This window comes from Octodon degus, unplaced genomic scaffold (genome assembly GCF_000260255.1).
Source record: "Octodon degus isolate 3935 unplaced genomic scaffold, OctDeg1.0 scaffold00331, whole genome shotgun sequence".
Taxonomy (NCBI): Eukaryota; Metazoa; Chordata; class Mammalia; order Rodentia; family Octodontidae; genus Octodon; species Octodon degus.
The window spans coordinates 712,978-729,251 of NW_004524907.1; the positions used below are offsets into that span (position 1 = coordinate 712,978).

Below are 16,274 nucleotides of genomic sequence, written 5' to 3' on the forward strand. Positions count from 1 at the left end.
ATATATATATATATGTATACACAAGATAGTTAGGATATACAGCTACTTTCTCTTAGTTCATTGAGAAGAAAGGTTTATACTAATATTGTTTAGACAAAATAGCGTGTTTGCATCTTGTCCTCTGAACAAACAATAAGCAATGTATTATTGTAACTGTCCTACTAACCTGTTTTGAAACTGTGTCATTGCTATTTTATCTTTCTTCTCATTAAAATGAATTTTAAAAAATTTTTTAAAAGTTGTAATGCTTACAACATAATGCTTGACTATGGCCTAAATCATTAAAATATTCATTTATTGTTAATTTTGGGTGGTTTTGTTTTGTTTTTTGTGGTCCTCAGGTAAATAACTGTCAACGTCACCTTATGATGATAATTACATTTAGTGCATTTACCCCTTAAAACGCCTCAGAAATTTAAATGCTACCTTGTGTTGTTTGCTTTCGGATTTTCAGTCTGCAGTACTATAGCTCCGCCCCTCTCACGCTAGGCGGTCCTAATTAAGCCCCGCCTCTGGGGCGGTAGCTACCTGGCCTGGCGTCGCCCCGCCCACTCCAGCGCGAGGCGCGAACGCAGGATGCTGCGGTTGATTGGCTGTCTGGGGCGCAGTTTGATGGCGTCAAGATGGCGTCAAGCTGTAGCGCGACCGTCTAGGCCGCGGATCCTGAGAAAGGCTACCTGACAGTGATGGGGTGGCAGCCCGAGCGTGGGATGGCTTTGAGTAGTGAAGGCTCCACTTCGCCATGAGTTTCCTAATCGATTCCAGCATCATGATTACTTCCCAGGTGAGTCACCTTCGCCCTCCCCGAGTCCTCCGTTCTCCACGAATCGCGCTCTGGGGCCTCAGCGCTGCGGCCTGGCCGAGGTCTCGCCCCCTGCTAGCGGCTCGCGCCCGCCGCACCGGTCTCAAGAGCCCGAACACAAGGGCGAACCCGCTGCGTCCGCTTCCCTCGGCTCGGTTCTGTCGTAGGAGGGGTCAGCCGGCCGGGAAGCCCAGAACCAAGCCGGGACAGGGGAGCGAGCGCTCCTTAAGGCCTCCCGCAGCTCCCCGACTGTGTAGCTGCTCGGGGCTGGAGAAGGTGGGGTTCTGGGCGCGGATGTGCGGCGCGCCAATCAGGGCTGTAAGCTGGGCGCACGTGTGGTCTTTGGTGTCCGCGTCGGATCCTGAGTCCGAGTGCAGGGAGATGTTTGCCGCCCTCGCCTAATTCTTATTGTTTTGTTTTGTTTTGTTTTGGGTACTGGGGATCGAACTCGACACTTTGAGTTTGCCAAACAGGTACTTATGCTCCTGAGCTATTTCCCCAGCCCCCGCTCACGTAAAATACTGAAGTTTCGTGGCTGCGCTGATACCTCTCGCTTTATTCTCTGCACACTGCTTACCTTTTTCGGTTCCTTTCCCGGCTCTTGTTTCTTCTTACAGTCAGTATCTCCCTACCATTTTGTAAAGCTCCGGGGTATAAACCTGTGAGACACTTTTCCTGTCCTCTAGAACATTCATCTAGTGAACCTCTTACTTTTATCATGTCATTCCTTGTTGGTCTGTTCTTTCCTCTGGCTTTTATCATAGCAGGAATATTTAAGTATTTGTGAGTTTATTTTTTAAGATCCCGTATAATTCCGTACCTCTATACTCAGTTCCAAGAGCAGGCACTCAAATAATTGTTGGCTAGCTGTTACCATTTGTAGAAGCTCCGACTGCATAATTATTGGCTGCCCCCACCATAGTACACCATAATTTATTCTTAGTTTTTCTTTCTTACAAATGGAAATTTTTTTTAAAAAAAAATCCTTTTGTCGGCTCAAAGTAAGCTAAATTTTGGCGTTTTGATGTTGTTTTGTACTGCTTCATCTTAATGCTTCTATGTCCTTCCTCATGAAAAACTTTTATAACAACATTTAAAATATGAGGCAAGGAAAAGCCATTCATAGGCCTACCACTATAATACGATAACTTTTTCCATTTTTAAAATTTACTATTTTGTATGTAATTCCTCCTATTTTTATTGGTGACATAATATTCAAATAGTTTGGTGTGCAAAACTCTGGACATGTATCTCTTGACACCTGTTTAAGACTTCCTATTATCCTTGATGACAGAACAGTATAGAGTTGGTTTAGCCATAGTACCAATTCAAGAATATACAATTTAAACTACATATTTTCATTTAGAATGAAAATAATATTCATAGAAAGGTGTCATTGCATTGCAGCTTACAACGTTTTTAATATTGATATAATTGAAAAATTGAACCAAGAAAGTAGTTTTCTAATCTTTCGTGACTTAATTTCATATACTTTGATTTTCATACATATATTCACATGAAATACTAGGCTTAATTGTCTGTCCTACTCAGAACTAAGACCCAAAAGGAGCTTTGCATCAAATGTTCTCTGTCCGGGTTTGTATGTGGGTACTTTACCATCATTTAGGTATCAGTAAAAATGTCATTTCAGGTAGGCTTTACCTGATCTGCTATCCTCAACAAAAGTAGCCTTTCATTCTGGCTGCCTTCTTTCTCATTTCCTGTTTTCTTTTCACATTTGTCAGTGTTATTTGTGTGTTTCTATGTTTATTATCTGTGGACACCATAAAATCCAAATATTTTAGTAAAAAGCTCTTCACTAGATACAGCTGCCTTCAAAGCAAGCTCTCCCACTTTTCTGTGTGTGTGTGTGTGTGTGTGTGTGTGTGTGTTGAAAGGTTTATTTGAAATGAAATCAGAAATCGTAGGTCACATATCAAGACTTGACAGCCTCAGACGTCTTAGTGTAGCAGTTGCTCACCACTGCCACCAGAAGAAGCTCAAACTCTTTAGTGTGGCTTATAGACCCTGGTGACATCGAGCTCCTCAGCCTTGGCTCTCACTTTATCTTCACTTCACTTTAAACTTCTAAATTTCTTTTAGTTCCCTAGGCTGCCCATGCTTTCATGCCACCAGATTTCCATTCTTTTCTGTTTTTAAACATTCCCCCCCCCCCCATATCCTTTCCCTTCTTTCTCCTGGTGAACTCCCATTCAACCCTCAGATCTTAGCTTGGACAGAAGCCTCTCCCAAACTGGATTAGATAGCTATTTCTAAACATGCTACCATAGTGTCCTTTACCCACTTCCTTTATAACAATGCTACCGTGTTGTTTTGTAATTACTTGTTTATCTCATCCTTAGATTATAAAACTTCTAGAAAGCAGCATTCATGGTTTCTTATTCACTACTCCATTGCTAGGATCTGGCATATATTATGCACCAAGAAATATTTGTTGAAGGAATGAAGGGTAAATAAATGACCGTAGAAAAGTGTGTTTTTCTAGTTAGTCTGTAATAACTATACTGATATCAATTTTATTTCCTTACATATTTTTACTCTGGAGCTAATTTTCAACCTAGGGGTCATTTTTATAAAAGCAGCTATTACCTAACATATGTTTTGGCCCCACTATACAGTCATAGACTTAGCACTTCCAAAGTACACTATGAGTATGTTCTGCACAGTTCTAAAGGTAGCATTTTTAAAAACTGTATTGGAGTTTGAATGCAGGGCATCACAATGGAATGCATATTTATCTCAAGTGTAAGAAATCCTGCAAGGACTTTAAGAGATGGGGGTCTTCTTATGTTGCCTAAACTGATCTCAAATTTCTGGGCTCAAGTGATCCTCCTGCCTCAACTTCCTTTAGTAGCTAGAACTAAGGCAAATGCACTATGCCTTGCTGCAGTTACCTTTGTGCGAATGGTTTAAAAATCTTTAAACCATTTAAATCTTTAAACCAAATGGTTTAAAAAGCTTCATTTGGCAATTGGAAAGGAGCCAGTGATAAACTATTAAAGACATATCCATTTTTTCTTTCTGTCCATTCTCTTATCTCATCATACAAATTTATAATTTTTACTTATTTTCTCTCTGTCTAGAGCCTCATTTCAGGTGGTCCTGTTAATTTTTTTAAGCTATTCATCCCCATCATATATACCACTCCCAGTCACAATTATCCAACCTCTTTACCTTCATTTATGGCTTCAAACACAGCCAGTGTCTGCAAATATTCTAGAGATTTTTTTTTTTCTCCCTATTTGCTCTTTTCTGCTTGAACTGTATTTGTGGATGTGGATCCAAGTTACTTTCTTGTACCCCATTGTTCCTGTACCTTCTGTTTTAGTCACTTTCCTCATCACTGGGAGAAAATTCTCAACACCTGCAGGTTAAAGGAGTGGTTTATTTTGGCTCATGTTTCAGCCCAAAACTGGCTATCTCTAAGGCAGAAGACCATGACAGAGGAAAGCTGCTTGTGTCCTGGCATCCAGGATGCATAGAGAATGAAGAGAGGAGCTAGAGGAGGCAATAAACCCTTCCAGGCTAAGTCAAGAACCACCTCACATTTCCCGATCCCATAAGCCAATCACCTTCCAAGAGTCCTGCCCATGAGCATGTGAGGTACTTGAAGACCCCTAGATATAAACCTTAACCTCTTCATGGAAGAGTCCACAGTTAGATCAGTACTTTGTTGACTGTTAATACAAGGGCCATATCTGTCGTAGAAATGATGCAACGCTGTGCAGTCCACCACCACAAGTTTAACCCTTGTCTCATTCTAATTACTTTAATCAGCTACAGTGCTTGTTCGGTTTCCCTCATAGCTTCTATGTCTTTATCACTCACCTCAAAGCCCCCTTTTCTGTGTTCACATATAGCAGATGGTTTTGCCTCCTACTTAACCAATAGATGTGATCTCCCTTTGCTTCCTACATTTTAATCTAAGGTTATTTGTATCTTCTTTCCTCTCCTGTCAGCAAATGAGGTACCCCACCACCTCTGCCTTTTACCGGCCTAAATCCTACTCATCTTTTAAGAAAATGGTTTTGAATATTTTAAGGTTGTGAAAACCTTCTAATATGTGAAGAATATCTTGGTGCTTCTGAAAAGTGTGCATTATCTCATTTGTACATAATACCAGATATTAATCCCAAATCCCAACATCCTTCAGTTTAGGTATTATCTTTTTTGGAAAATCTGATATAATCTCATGCACATTGGTTTGATCTCCCTCTTTCATTCTGTTTCACAGTGTCATGTACATGCCTGTGTCATTGCACATCCATATTACATAATAGTTCTTTACTTTGTATCTTTAACACTGTATTGTGAGTTTCTTGAGCGTAGTGAATCTCATCTTCAAATTCTTGGCCCGTAGTACAGCACATAGAAATTGCATCAGGGCTAGCAAGATAGCTCAGTGGTCTAAAGCGCCTGCTTAGGCAAGCATACAGGGATCGCAGTTCGATCCCCAGCACCATATGTTGCACCAGCCCTCAGGGTGGGCTGAGCCAGCTAAAAATTAAAAAATAAAATAAAATTTAAAAAATTGCATCAAAAATTGTGAGTTTGAATGTTGCTAATTGACAACCATGTTTGACTGTAGAGCACCACACAGCAAAGATTTACAGGGACCCTTCTGTATGCCAGGCATTGTGCTGGGTGCTGAGGAAACCAAATTATTAAGACAAATATGGTCCTTGTCCTCAGTGCGTGTGTGTGTGTGTGTGTGCGTGTGTGTTAGCTGTTTATTTGAAAAGTAAAAAAGAAGAATGAGAGAGAACCTGGGTCTATAGTGCAAGCTTGAGCTGAGTGAAAAAGGAAGAATTAAGATAAAAGTATGTGCTGGAAAACGCAAGTTAGACTGTCGTGAAGGAAACCATGATAGCAAGCTCTTCTTGGCACCTTTTATACTGTCCAGACCTTAAGGAAACCCACAAGAACTTATACACAAAGGTTCCAAGAGGTGGTGCTGGGTCCCAAGAGCCTATGCTGCAGGCTGACTTCAAGTCTAGGCCATCCTGTTAAAAACCTTCTTGAGTTCTCATGAGAAGTCCATATGCTGGGCTTTGGGAACTGTTCCATGCGTGTGTTCTGGGCCTTGTAATAAACAGGCCATGTCTATTTCCCCAGCCATCTTTGTGATGCCCTAATCGCTATCTCATTTATCCCTGAGAGACACAAATCCACATAATTTTTTGGGGGGTACTGAGGGAGTGGAAGTGTCTGCCTTCTATAGCTTCTTCAAGCTGGAAGGGGCTGTAGACCCTACCTGCTGGAGATTATGTGGCCTCCAACTACCCTGGGGTACTGTGGCTCACTGGCTGGGTTAAAGAAAGAAAAACTTGTCAGAAGACAAAAAAGAGTTAATGACCATTGGCTTTCACTGTTAGCCCAAATAAAAGGAATAGATTAGGGTTAAGTTTAGGGCAGGTGAGATTTCTGTGCTTCCTATAGTAGCACTGGAGGTTTGCTTTTTGAAGAAAAATATTAAGTCTTCCAAAGCCTCACAGAAGTAGCTTTCTCCTTCTGGGTGATCTTGTTCTTCAGACAGTTCAGATGGGACTGCCTTTATTTTAGAAAGATGAATCCATTTATCTATCTCTACCACCTTGACTGCATTGGATGTGGCATGGATTACTGAAAGGGACCACTTCTATTTTGGCTTTAATTGGTCAATGGGTATCACATCTCCAAGATGAGTACTTGATCTCCAGGACAGACTACAGATGGTCCTAGGCCAGAAGCTGGGAGGACTCTGTTCTCATACATTTGGGTAGCCTGCTGTGCTTGGCTCAGATGAGTCCAGTTATTTAACTACAGTTACCAGTCCAGTTATTTAACTACAGGATGACCAAAAGTTGCATCTTTATTTCATGAATTTTTATAAGATAATATAAAGGAAATACAAAAAGCACAATTTTATCAAATTTATTCAATACAAGAATCAACTGGTTGAAATGACACCTGCTTGAGCATTGCTCAGGATGCTATATAAACAGGTTGCCCAAGTGGTGCTCAGGGTAAACTGTTCAGCGGTTAATGAGCCATTGTGAGATCTTCATGGTCTCTGGATCTGCTATCATATCAGAGAATAGAAATGTATAGCAACTCAACTAGACTCAAAGTTAGACCAGTTTTGGGTATGTTACAGGCATTTATGGGTGTTATTGGCAGCAGTTGGGGTCAGAACTCTGACATCTCATGGTAGAGACCTTTCTAGATTGGGGCTGACAGGAGAAATGGTGGTACTTTTATTCCTAAAGCCTCTGCCACCTCCTGAGTTATTTGGAAGGTAAAAGAAGGACCATTGTCATTCTGGAAGGATGAAGGTAGTCCAAATCTAGGGATAAATTCTTTAAGAAGCAATTTGACTACATCTGTAGCCTTTTCTGAACAGGTGGGATAGGGTTCAATCCAGCCAGTAAAGGTGTCAGGACCAGCATCTGTATAAATCCTCCATTTGGTGGCATATGGGTAAAAGGTAATTGCCAGTCTTCCCCAAAATATGTTCTTCTCCACTGTGCAGGTTCTAATAAAGGAGGTGTTTTAGGCTGGCCTGGGATATTGTAGGCACACAATGGGTACGCTTTGATCACCTGTCAGGTGGTTACTGCTAGTGCTAGTTCTATGAAAACCAAAGTACCCATTTCCAGTGTAGCATCTCTTTCTATATGGAAAAAAATTGTAAAGTATTTTTATAGCCTTCCATCCTTGAGGAAAAACCAGTTTGTTTTCTAAATATCGCCAGAGTTCCTTTTTTAATTTCCTCTTGTTCGAGGCCCATTTATTTTTCTGGAACCGTATACTGGCTTTAATGGTTACTCAGGAACTGGGAGTAAGGATAGAGTCATAAGGGGCTGTGAGGCTGCCGTTTTTGCTTCCGTGTTGGCCTTTTGATTTCCCAAAGAGACTTCAGACATGCCACTTTGGTGCCCTTTATAGTGCAACATTGTGACCTGCTTTGAAAGATGGACTGCCTATAGGAGTTGTATAGTTCCCTGCCTGTGTTGAGAGATGATTCTTTATTAGTCACTAAGCCTCTTTCCTTCCAGATTGCTACATGGGTATGTAGTATCAGAAAAGTAGTGTGTGTCTGTATAGGTATTTAACCTTCTGCCTTTTCTTAATATCAATGCCAAAGTTAGAGCTGATAAACAGATGAAATGATGTCCTATTAGTGCTTCTTCCTCTCTGAAAGGTCTATTAGTATATTTATAAAAGACAGTATACCTCTTTACCTCCATAGTAAGAGCAGCTTACATTTCAGAAATCATTCTTAACCAACCCCTCAGCCATATTACATTCCTAGTTTGATTTTGTTGAAGGCAAAATAACCTTTCCAGGGTGGTTAAGTCCCTTTTTAAAACACATTAGTTAGCATAGTTCTGAGCCTCTTGTTCTTCAGTACAGTAACTGAAGAACAGGCTTGATTTATTGGCCTGGGGACTATAAGAAGAATGTAGAAGAGACCTCCTCTGATCATCAGATCAGAGACCACATTCCCCTAAGAGACAAGGGGCAGGGGGGTTCCAGGACAATATGCCATCCTCTTAGTTTTTTAGTCTTTCCTGCAGTAGAGTCGCAAAAGCCTGTACATACAAGATTTTATTCCACCTTGGATGCTTTAAGCATAAATGCTGCAACTGGAGAATGATCTCATAATTTAAAGTATCATATCATAACCATCTCCACTTCCTGGTTCATACTGAACCCAAATTGTTTCAAAAGCAGATAAGATGCTCCTGTTTTAGATTGTCAGAATCAAAATTTTCACGCTTACTAAGAATACAGCTTTAGAGAGCTGGGGATATAGCTCAGCAACACACTGCCTGCTTGGCAAACACAGCATCCTGAGTTCAATTCCTGGGAGGGAGGGAAGGAAGAAGGGAGGGAGGGAGGGAAGGAGGGAGAGAGGGAATGAAAGAAGGAAGGAAAAAAAGAAGCAGCCAGCCAACTTTAGTGACATCTGTAAAGTCCACATGGTGGCAAAGTCTGAGAGGTTTCTCCTTGGCTTGGCTTAGAGCCTATAGAGAGGAGACAATTAGGTCTTGACTCCTTAAGATGCAGAAGGAAGAGACCCAAGGGTTCCACAAAGCATCCCTTGTGAGGCCCTAACACAAACAAACATCTTTGTCCAAGTATACCGGCATCATTGAGCACAGAAGAAAGCCCTTGGGAGGATTTTATCTCCATATTTGGACCCATTAATTCATTAGGGAGAAGAAGGTGAAGACACTTGTTGGCCTTACCTGTTTCTTTAACTCTAATGAAGGGCTGAACTCCACAACCAAAGTTCCATTAGCCACTTAGCTGAACCCTTTGATAACCCAACTTACATTTTGAGTCCTTTGATGACTGACTGTGCTTATATTCTGATCATCTTGATGGTTCAGCTGATATTTCAAGTCCCTTGATGACTTTACTTAAACAGAATGAAGCCAATTGGGAAAATTATCTCTTGCATTTACTCTAATAGTAAAAAGCAAAACAAAAAAAAACTAAGAATGGGGATGGCTCTGCCTTTATTTGCTCACAGCACTATTTGTTCTGCTCAGGACATCAGGCATGGAGTTTTTAATTGTCTACATTTAAACATGGGAGAAATCTGTCCAGGAAGCTGTAGTCCCTGGTGTGATTTGAGACAGGGATGAAGTGAGTCAGTTATATCTGGCTTGAATAGCCCCTCTGGGCTGTTGCCCTGTCCCAATGAAAGCCTTGGGCATTTTCTTTTTAAACAGACAAATTTTTCTTTTCTGTGTGGGGAAGAGGCTCTATGCTGTTTAAAATAACTCAGAAAGAAGAGGTTCCTCCCATTTATTCTCCAAAATCAGAGGCTATTATGGTTTGTGTTTAGATATCCACCCCTCCTCACCAAAAAAAAAAAAAAAAAACCCTCATGTGTTCATCTGTTGGGCTTTTCAGAGGTAGCAGGATCTAGGGTGCTTGATGCTGGGATCAAGGACATGATGCTGAGGTTGGTTCACAGCACAGTGCTAAATTTAAGGGCAAGAGTGCTATCCATGCCTTAGGATATGAGACAGGAAGCTGTGGTCATAGCTTGTCAGTTGTTGCTTATAGCTCTCTGGCTTGGTGCCTTCTGCACACCATGAACTAGTTCTCCTCTGTAGTGCCCCTCTGCCTTGCCACCTGGCCTTGGACCCAGCCTATTATGAACTGAAATCTCTATAAACTGTGAGTCAAATAAATCTTCCTTTGAGTGTTGGGTATTTTGTTTCAGCAATAAGAGAAAAGCAATAGAGAGAGGCTTAGCTTGTAAAGGCAGTTAAAAAAGGAAAAGATGAAGACAGTTGGTATAAGCCCATTCAGGCTCTAAGCCTTTTTATTAATGCCACCCACACCCAGGATGGGGCTGCTTTTTATCTTTTTTTTTTTTTTTTTTTTTTTTTTTTTTTTTTTTTTTAGACAGGGTTTCGGTATACAGTTCTGGCTGGCCAGGAACTCATTTTGTAGCCAAGGCTAGCCTCAAGCTCATAAGGATTGTACTGCCTCAGCCTCCCAAGGGCTGAGATTACAGGCATGGGCTAGCACGTCCAGCTCCATGCAGGCTTTGAACCTCTTTATTGGTACCTCCCAGAGTGATACTGAGCATCTCACCCTTAAACCTAGCATCACATAATCCAAGAAGGAAGCACCCACAGTGGGAACTTTTAATATTAGCATCACACCAAAACACAAACCAAGAAAAATTTAAATGACCATTTACAAAACTGGAGTAGGTGGAGATCAGGCTAATTCCCACAAACACATGGATAGTAAGGACCCACATAGGAAGCATGAGCAACTAGAAAGAAAAACAAAACTACATTCCCTCCTCCCATCCTCTCTGTGGCACCTTTAGAAGAATCCCCCGGTTCCTAGTCTAGGGGAGAGAGTGAGGCAAGGAAGGAGAAAAGAAAGAAACTTCAGTGGAAAGAAACAAAAATTGTGTCCAGTATGGGCTTTATCTTGGTCTCCAGTACCTGAATTTTACTCCTGGCCAGATACAACAAAATATTATCTGGTAGCTCGTTCTTAAAGTGGTTCACTAGATGAACATTATCAGGTTTGGGGTTGCTTTGCTCTCCTAAAATTAGATGCCAGCAGGCTTACCCAATAGCTGTTCTTTAAAGCGCCACTTGGGCAAATGCAGTCAGGCACAGGGGAACTCAGTTCAATCCCCAGCCCTGCAAGCCTCACAACACCACCCTTAAGGCGGCCAGAACTAGCCAAATTTAAAAAAAAAATCTTAAATTAGATTCCAGGATCTCCTCAGCTTAAAGAATTGGACAAGACAAAAAGCTGTGGCAAAATTTGGAAAAGTGAAAGAGTCAAGTGTGGTAGTGTGTGCCTGTAATCCCAGCACTCAGGAAGCTGAGGCAAGAGGATCTCTCTGAGTTTGAGGCCAGCCTAGGCTACTTAAGTGAGTTCAAGCTCAGCCTGCACTACATAGCAAGACCCTGTCTCAGAAAGAAAAAAAAAAAAAAAAATCAAAGAGTGAGGGAGAAACTGGCTCTGTAGAGTGCGCTTCAAGGAGGTAAAAGGAAAAAGCAGATAAGTGCCCCCTGGGTAGGAAAGTGGCTGAGAAATAAGGCCTAATTGGCCACTTCTGTGAGTACAGAGGAGCAAGTCAGTGTGTGGGGATGGTGGTTTGTTGGAAAAGTCATTGTAGCTGAGATTAAGTTGTTTGCCTGGGTGTATGTTAGTGCATAATGGAAGGCAGGTGAATCTTGTGCTACTTTAATTGCTTATACCCAAGTCTGCCAGAATAAAAGCTGTTCTGCTGACTAAGAGACAAGAGCCCCTGGCTGCCCCATGCTAAACTGTCTCTTTGTCATCTATCCTCGTTTCCCCCGGGGGTCAGAAACAAACTAGTAGCAGGGCTAGGTCCCTGCAAGTGGTGCCTCGGGTGGGAAAGCCTCCAGGAGTCCACTGGTTTCCCACGGTGAGCACGCCAAGGACAGAGACTTGGGGCCAGATATGGCCAGCCTGCTACAGCACAGGAGGGCGCAGGGCTGGCTACTGTGAGGAAAGCCACCGTATAATAATTTCTTTTTATAATAAAAAGACATTAGACATTGCAAAATTGTTGTTAGTTCTTAAATAAGAGAAGTACAGGGATTGTATCAAAAGCACAGTTTATCTTTATTCAAGAGGATGGAAAAGGCCCTTCCAAGGGAGCTATATATTTACGCCCTATAGGATTGTAAGTGGAAGAAGCCTGGGGAGAAGTTCTTCCATGTGACAGCAGAGTTCTCAGTGAAGGAATGTGTTTTAACAACAAGAGGACTAAAAATGTCTAGTAGGTGGTGGGTAAAAGACTCCTGGCGTCACAGTGCTCAGGAGTTTACAGCCAGTAGGAAGGCCTAAAAGAATTTGTTCATAAAATTTCCAGCCAATATAAGTAAAAAAGAATTTATGTGTGTGTGTGTGTGTGTGAGAGAGAGAGAGAGATAAAGTGAGTGAGTTTGTGTAGGAGGTTCTATTCACTAGCGAAAAACCAGCTTTGTCAGCTGTCACATTGTTACTGTCTTTGATGCCAGTTTGAATGAAAACTGACAAAAGCAGGATCCTGCAGTCTCAGATGGAAACCAGTTCATGTAGATTAATGCAGATGGTGGAGAAGCTAAGAAAGCTTTCTGAAGAAATAACACATTTTTTAAAAAAGTACTAGTCTTTCTGCTGTTCATCTTTTTTTGTCTCAACTCGTTCCCTTGAAATTTTATTTTTTTGTTTTTGCCCTTTTTGAGACAGGTCTCACTGATTTCAGGCTGGCTTTAAACTCACTATGTAGTGGAAGCTGGCCTGGAACTCACAGTGATCCTCCTGCCTCAGCCTCCTGAGTGCTACAGGCACGTGCCACCACTACTGACCTAAAATTTTAATTAAAAGCAAAATACTTTTAAACAAAGATCATCTATAATAAGTAAGTTTCAGAGTCCTTATCTGTTTGCTAACTGTACTGGCTCACAAAATGATTTTCATAAGACTGGGAAAATCTATACAAACTTCTATTTCTGTCTAATTTAAAACACTATAGCTTGAATAACTTGAAAGATCTAAGAGAATTTGAACATGTCTTTTCAATATCATAAGTGGTTCTCATCCTTAATCTCTGAAATAAGTGTCTAGCTGATCTTTTATTATAATGTCTCAAGACCATTTTCAAATGAAGATGTATATTGATACTCTGTGTCTTTTCTCCTTTAGATATGTTTTTTTGGATTTGGGTGGCTTTTCTTCATGCGCCAGTTGTTTAAGGACTATGAGGTGAGAATGAATCATTATGTGAATTGAGATCCTTTTAAAAGACAAGAAAACACCCTCATTAAAAATCATGTTCACTTCCAAATTGGAAGTTTTTGCCAAATGAGGGCTATGTAACTATGAAACTGTAGAATGTGGTAATAGGCTTAATAGATTTAACAACAAAAATTCGAGCTACAATCCAAAAGTCCAAGTGCAAAGGAGTGTCATACCTGTCATATCTGGACATACACCCAGTAGCAGACAGTCACACTTTGGGAGGGTAATGTCTTAATGAATGTTCTTTTCCATTTGTCTCTCCGGCCTTGAATTACCAGGGTTTTTTTCCTTACAAAAAAGTTTTATCGTTTATTAGATGTTTCCCTTTGTATTCAGCTAACACCGGTGGTATTTTAAAGATTTTATTGTGTTACATGTGAACACATTGGGTTTAGGGTTTTTTTAAGTGCATATTAGTAATACAGAATAATGGCATTGGTATATGTATATAACACATTTTGATTATTTTAATTCCCATTGCATCCCTCTCTTCTCCTCTTCTCTACTATCCTCTTCCCCATCTCTAAAAGTCTACCATCTGGTTTCCTTTATATTTTTAGCTTGCTCAGAGAGGAGAAACCATATAATATATGAATTGCCAATATTATATCTTAAATTAATGTAAAAATCTCAAAGCTGATGTGGTTCTTATTATAAGCCTTGGATTCAGAAACTCACCACCTTAGAGTGAATATATTCTAATTCTTTTTATTTAATAATAAGATCAATCATTATGAACTACTTTGGACCACTGCCATTAGGTTCTACATTAAACCTCCCCAGGAAGTTGGGTAGTTGTCTGAAAGCCCAAGATTGTGGAGACTGTTCTGTTCAGTACTTTAAATCGTCCCAATAGGGTTCCCAAACTGATCTAAGATTTTTTTTTTTTTAAGTCAGTGTGATCAAGAATTCATGTGATACTTTTGTTTCTTCAGTTCAGAATTTCAAATAACAAAATGACTGACCTCTGGTCTCTTTTTGGCTTTTACTAGGTGCGTCAATATGTTGTACAGGTGATCTTCTCTGTGACTTTTGCATTTTCTTGCACCATGTTTGAGCTTATCATCTTTGAAATCTTAGGAGTACTGAATAGCAGGTGAGTAAGCCACCTAAATAACTCTTGAAGAGTTCTGTGTTAAGTCCTTTATGTTATAAGAGTTGCTCCCATAGCTAAAACAAACTGCAGTATGTCTCAATAACTGAAGTGATTGCTATAAAAATGAGTCCCAGCTATCTCATAACTGTTCTGGCAAAGATTATGAGTGAAGTACCAGGAAAAAAAAAAATGACCATTGAAGTAAGACTGAGAAGCTAGGCCCCAAGCTCCCCTCAGAAAAGCTTTATTTTCTCAGACTGTTTTCTGACTAAATCCCAATAATGGAATAATGGTCGTTCACATTGTTCTGCTGATTTAAGAACCTCTGCCTGAGAAGATCAGAATTCTTCAGAACAGTTTAACTCTACTGCCTACCAAATAACAGGCCTGCTGGTTTATTAGACAATCTATTCAAAATATTTCTTGCTTGTTAAGCTGCAAGCTTGAGTCTTTTTTAGACCAACATCTGTATCTGGAGTTCATCAACTGTGCTGTGTTGTCTTATACTGTCATTTTTTTTCTTTGAAGTACTGAGAATTGAACTCAGGACCTTTGCACTGAGCTACATCCCCAATCTTTTTTTGGGGGGGTGGGGGTGGGGAGTATCACTAATCATTGAGTTGCTAGAGCTGAACTCAGACCTGGAGTCCTCCTGCCTCAGCCTCCCAGAGTGCTGGGGTTATAGATGTGAAGCACCTCAGCTACCCTACTGTACTTTATCATCACTTGGAAGAATCTTTTACAAACAAGTGGTCTTTCACTCTCATTAGGTGTCAGTGCTGATGTAAGCCAAGTTCATTATGAGCCCCTGACACTTGAGACTTACAGAAAGATTGTATTCTTAAAGCCTTTAAGAGTCAAAAATAATTTTAGTTTTAAAAAGTTATAATATGAAAAAAATTATAATATGTATGGCTAATTGCAAAATATTGAAAATCTGAAAAGAGGTGATAATTTTGGTCTCATGATAGAGCACTGTTATGGCTGATACATTATGTCACCCTGGGGAATCTAGAGGCTTGACTAAGTTATTCAGCAGTTCTACATTCTGGGGTGAAAAGGATATGTCCTTACTGCGCTAGGATATTGTTCATTGTGTCAACTTGACAAGCTTAAAAGTTCAGCTAAGTGGTTCACTAGGAGGCCAGGTTCCACGAATGCTACAGCCCCTCCACCAGGTGGGGATGGCCTACTTACAGTACAAGGGAGAAAAACAGGCTTGTTCTCCTCCTCTGCCCGCCTTTTGCACTTGCTGATTTTGCTGTCTTTTGCTGCCTTGAACTGCCGTCTTCCCTATGCCATGCCACCCTGCCTTGAAGCTAGCAGATTATGAACTCAAACCTCCACAAACTGTGAGCTAAATAAACCTTTCCTTCCTTAATTTTTAGTGTCAGATATTTTGTCTCAGCAGTGAGAGGAAAGTAAATAAGACAAGCACTTAATAGCATATAGTACCATGTGGTAAAACAAGAATATCATATATTCTGAAGCTCCTTTTAAACTTATTTAATAATCCACACTTTTTTCATGAGTGGATATAGATCCAGAGGCCACTGTTTTACATGCTGGCTATTAAACTTTATTACCAAAGTCTCCCTTTTTCACTACTATCTAAGCAGAAGCTGGCCAACTCTTTTTCATTAAAGGGCCAGATAGTATTTTAGGTTTTGTGGGCGGTAGGGTTTCTATCACAGCTGTTCAACTCTGCAATTGGAATTGAAACAAGCATAAGCAATAAATAACCAAATAGGTATGTCTGTGCTTTACTGAATTTTATACAAATTGGTAGCAGCCAGGACATAGTTTGCTGCCCACCAATCTTAAGTATTTTTAGAATGAACTATGGAAAGTCTAAAATCATACTGGTTTTAGTAGATTATGTTTCTCAGCTTTTAACTCAGAATCAGTAATCCTGTAGGATAAGAAACACAGGTAACACTTAGTATATTTTTTGGATATCTTGAATAGTTAGTTATCTTGAGTGTAGTAACTAGCATTGCCAAAATCTGGTTCTTCTTTAGGTACTTTTTGGGGGTAGGATTTGTGTAGGCTGAGACATGTTCACAA

At 40.4% G+C, this 16,274-nt stretch overlaps 1 protein-coding gene across 2 annotated transcripts in view; it reads left to right on the plus strand.

Annotated features, from left to right (window-relative positions):
- Positions 1 to 590: 590 nt before the first annotated feature.
- The window catches only part of LOC101575572 (Golgi pH regulator), a 49,636-nt gene continuing 33,952 nt past the window's right edge, over positions 591 to 16,274 (plus strand). The window contains exons 1-3 of one of the 2 annotated variants that reach the window (XM_023708101.1): positions 591 to 784; positions 13,016 to 13,075; positions 14,104 to 14,207. In XM_023708101.1, the coding sequence (XP_023563869.1) occupies positions 743 to 784; positions 13,016 to 13,075; positions 14,104 to 14,207 (206 nt within the window). In that variant the 5' untranslated portion in view covers positions 591 to 742. The remainder of the gene's footprint in view (positions 785 to 13,015; positions 13,076 to 14,103; positions 14,208 to 16,274) is intronic. The other variant, XM_004647832.3, reaches the window with a different exon arrangement.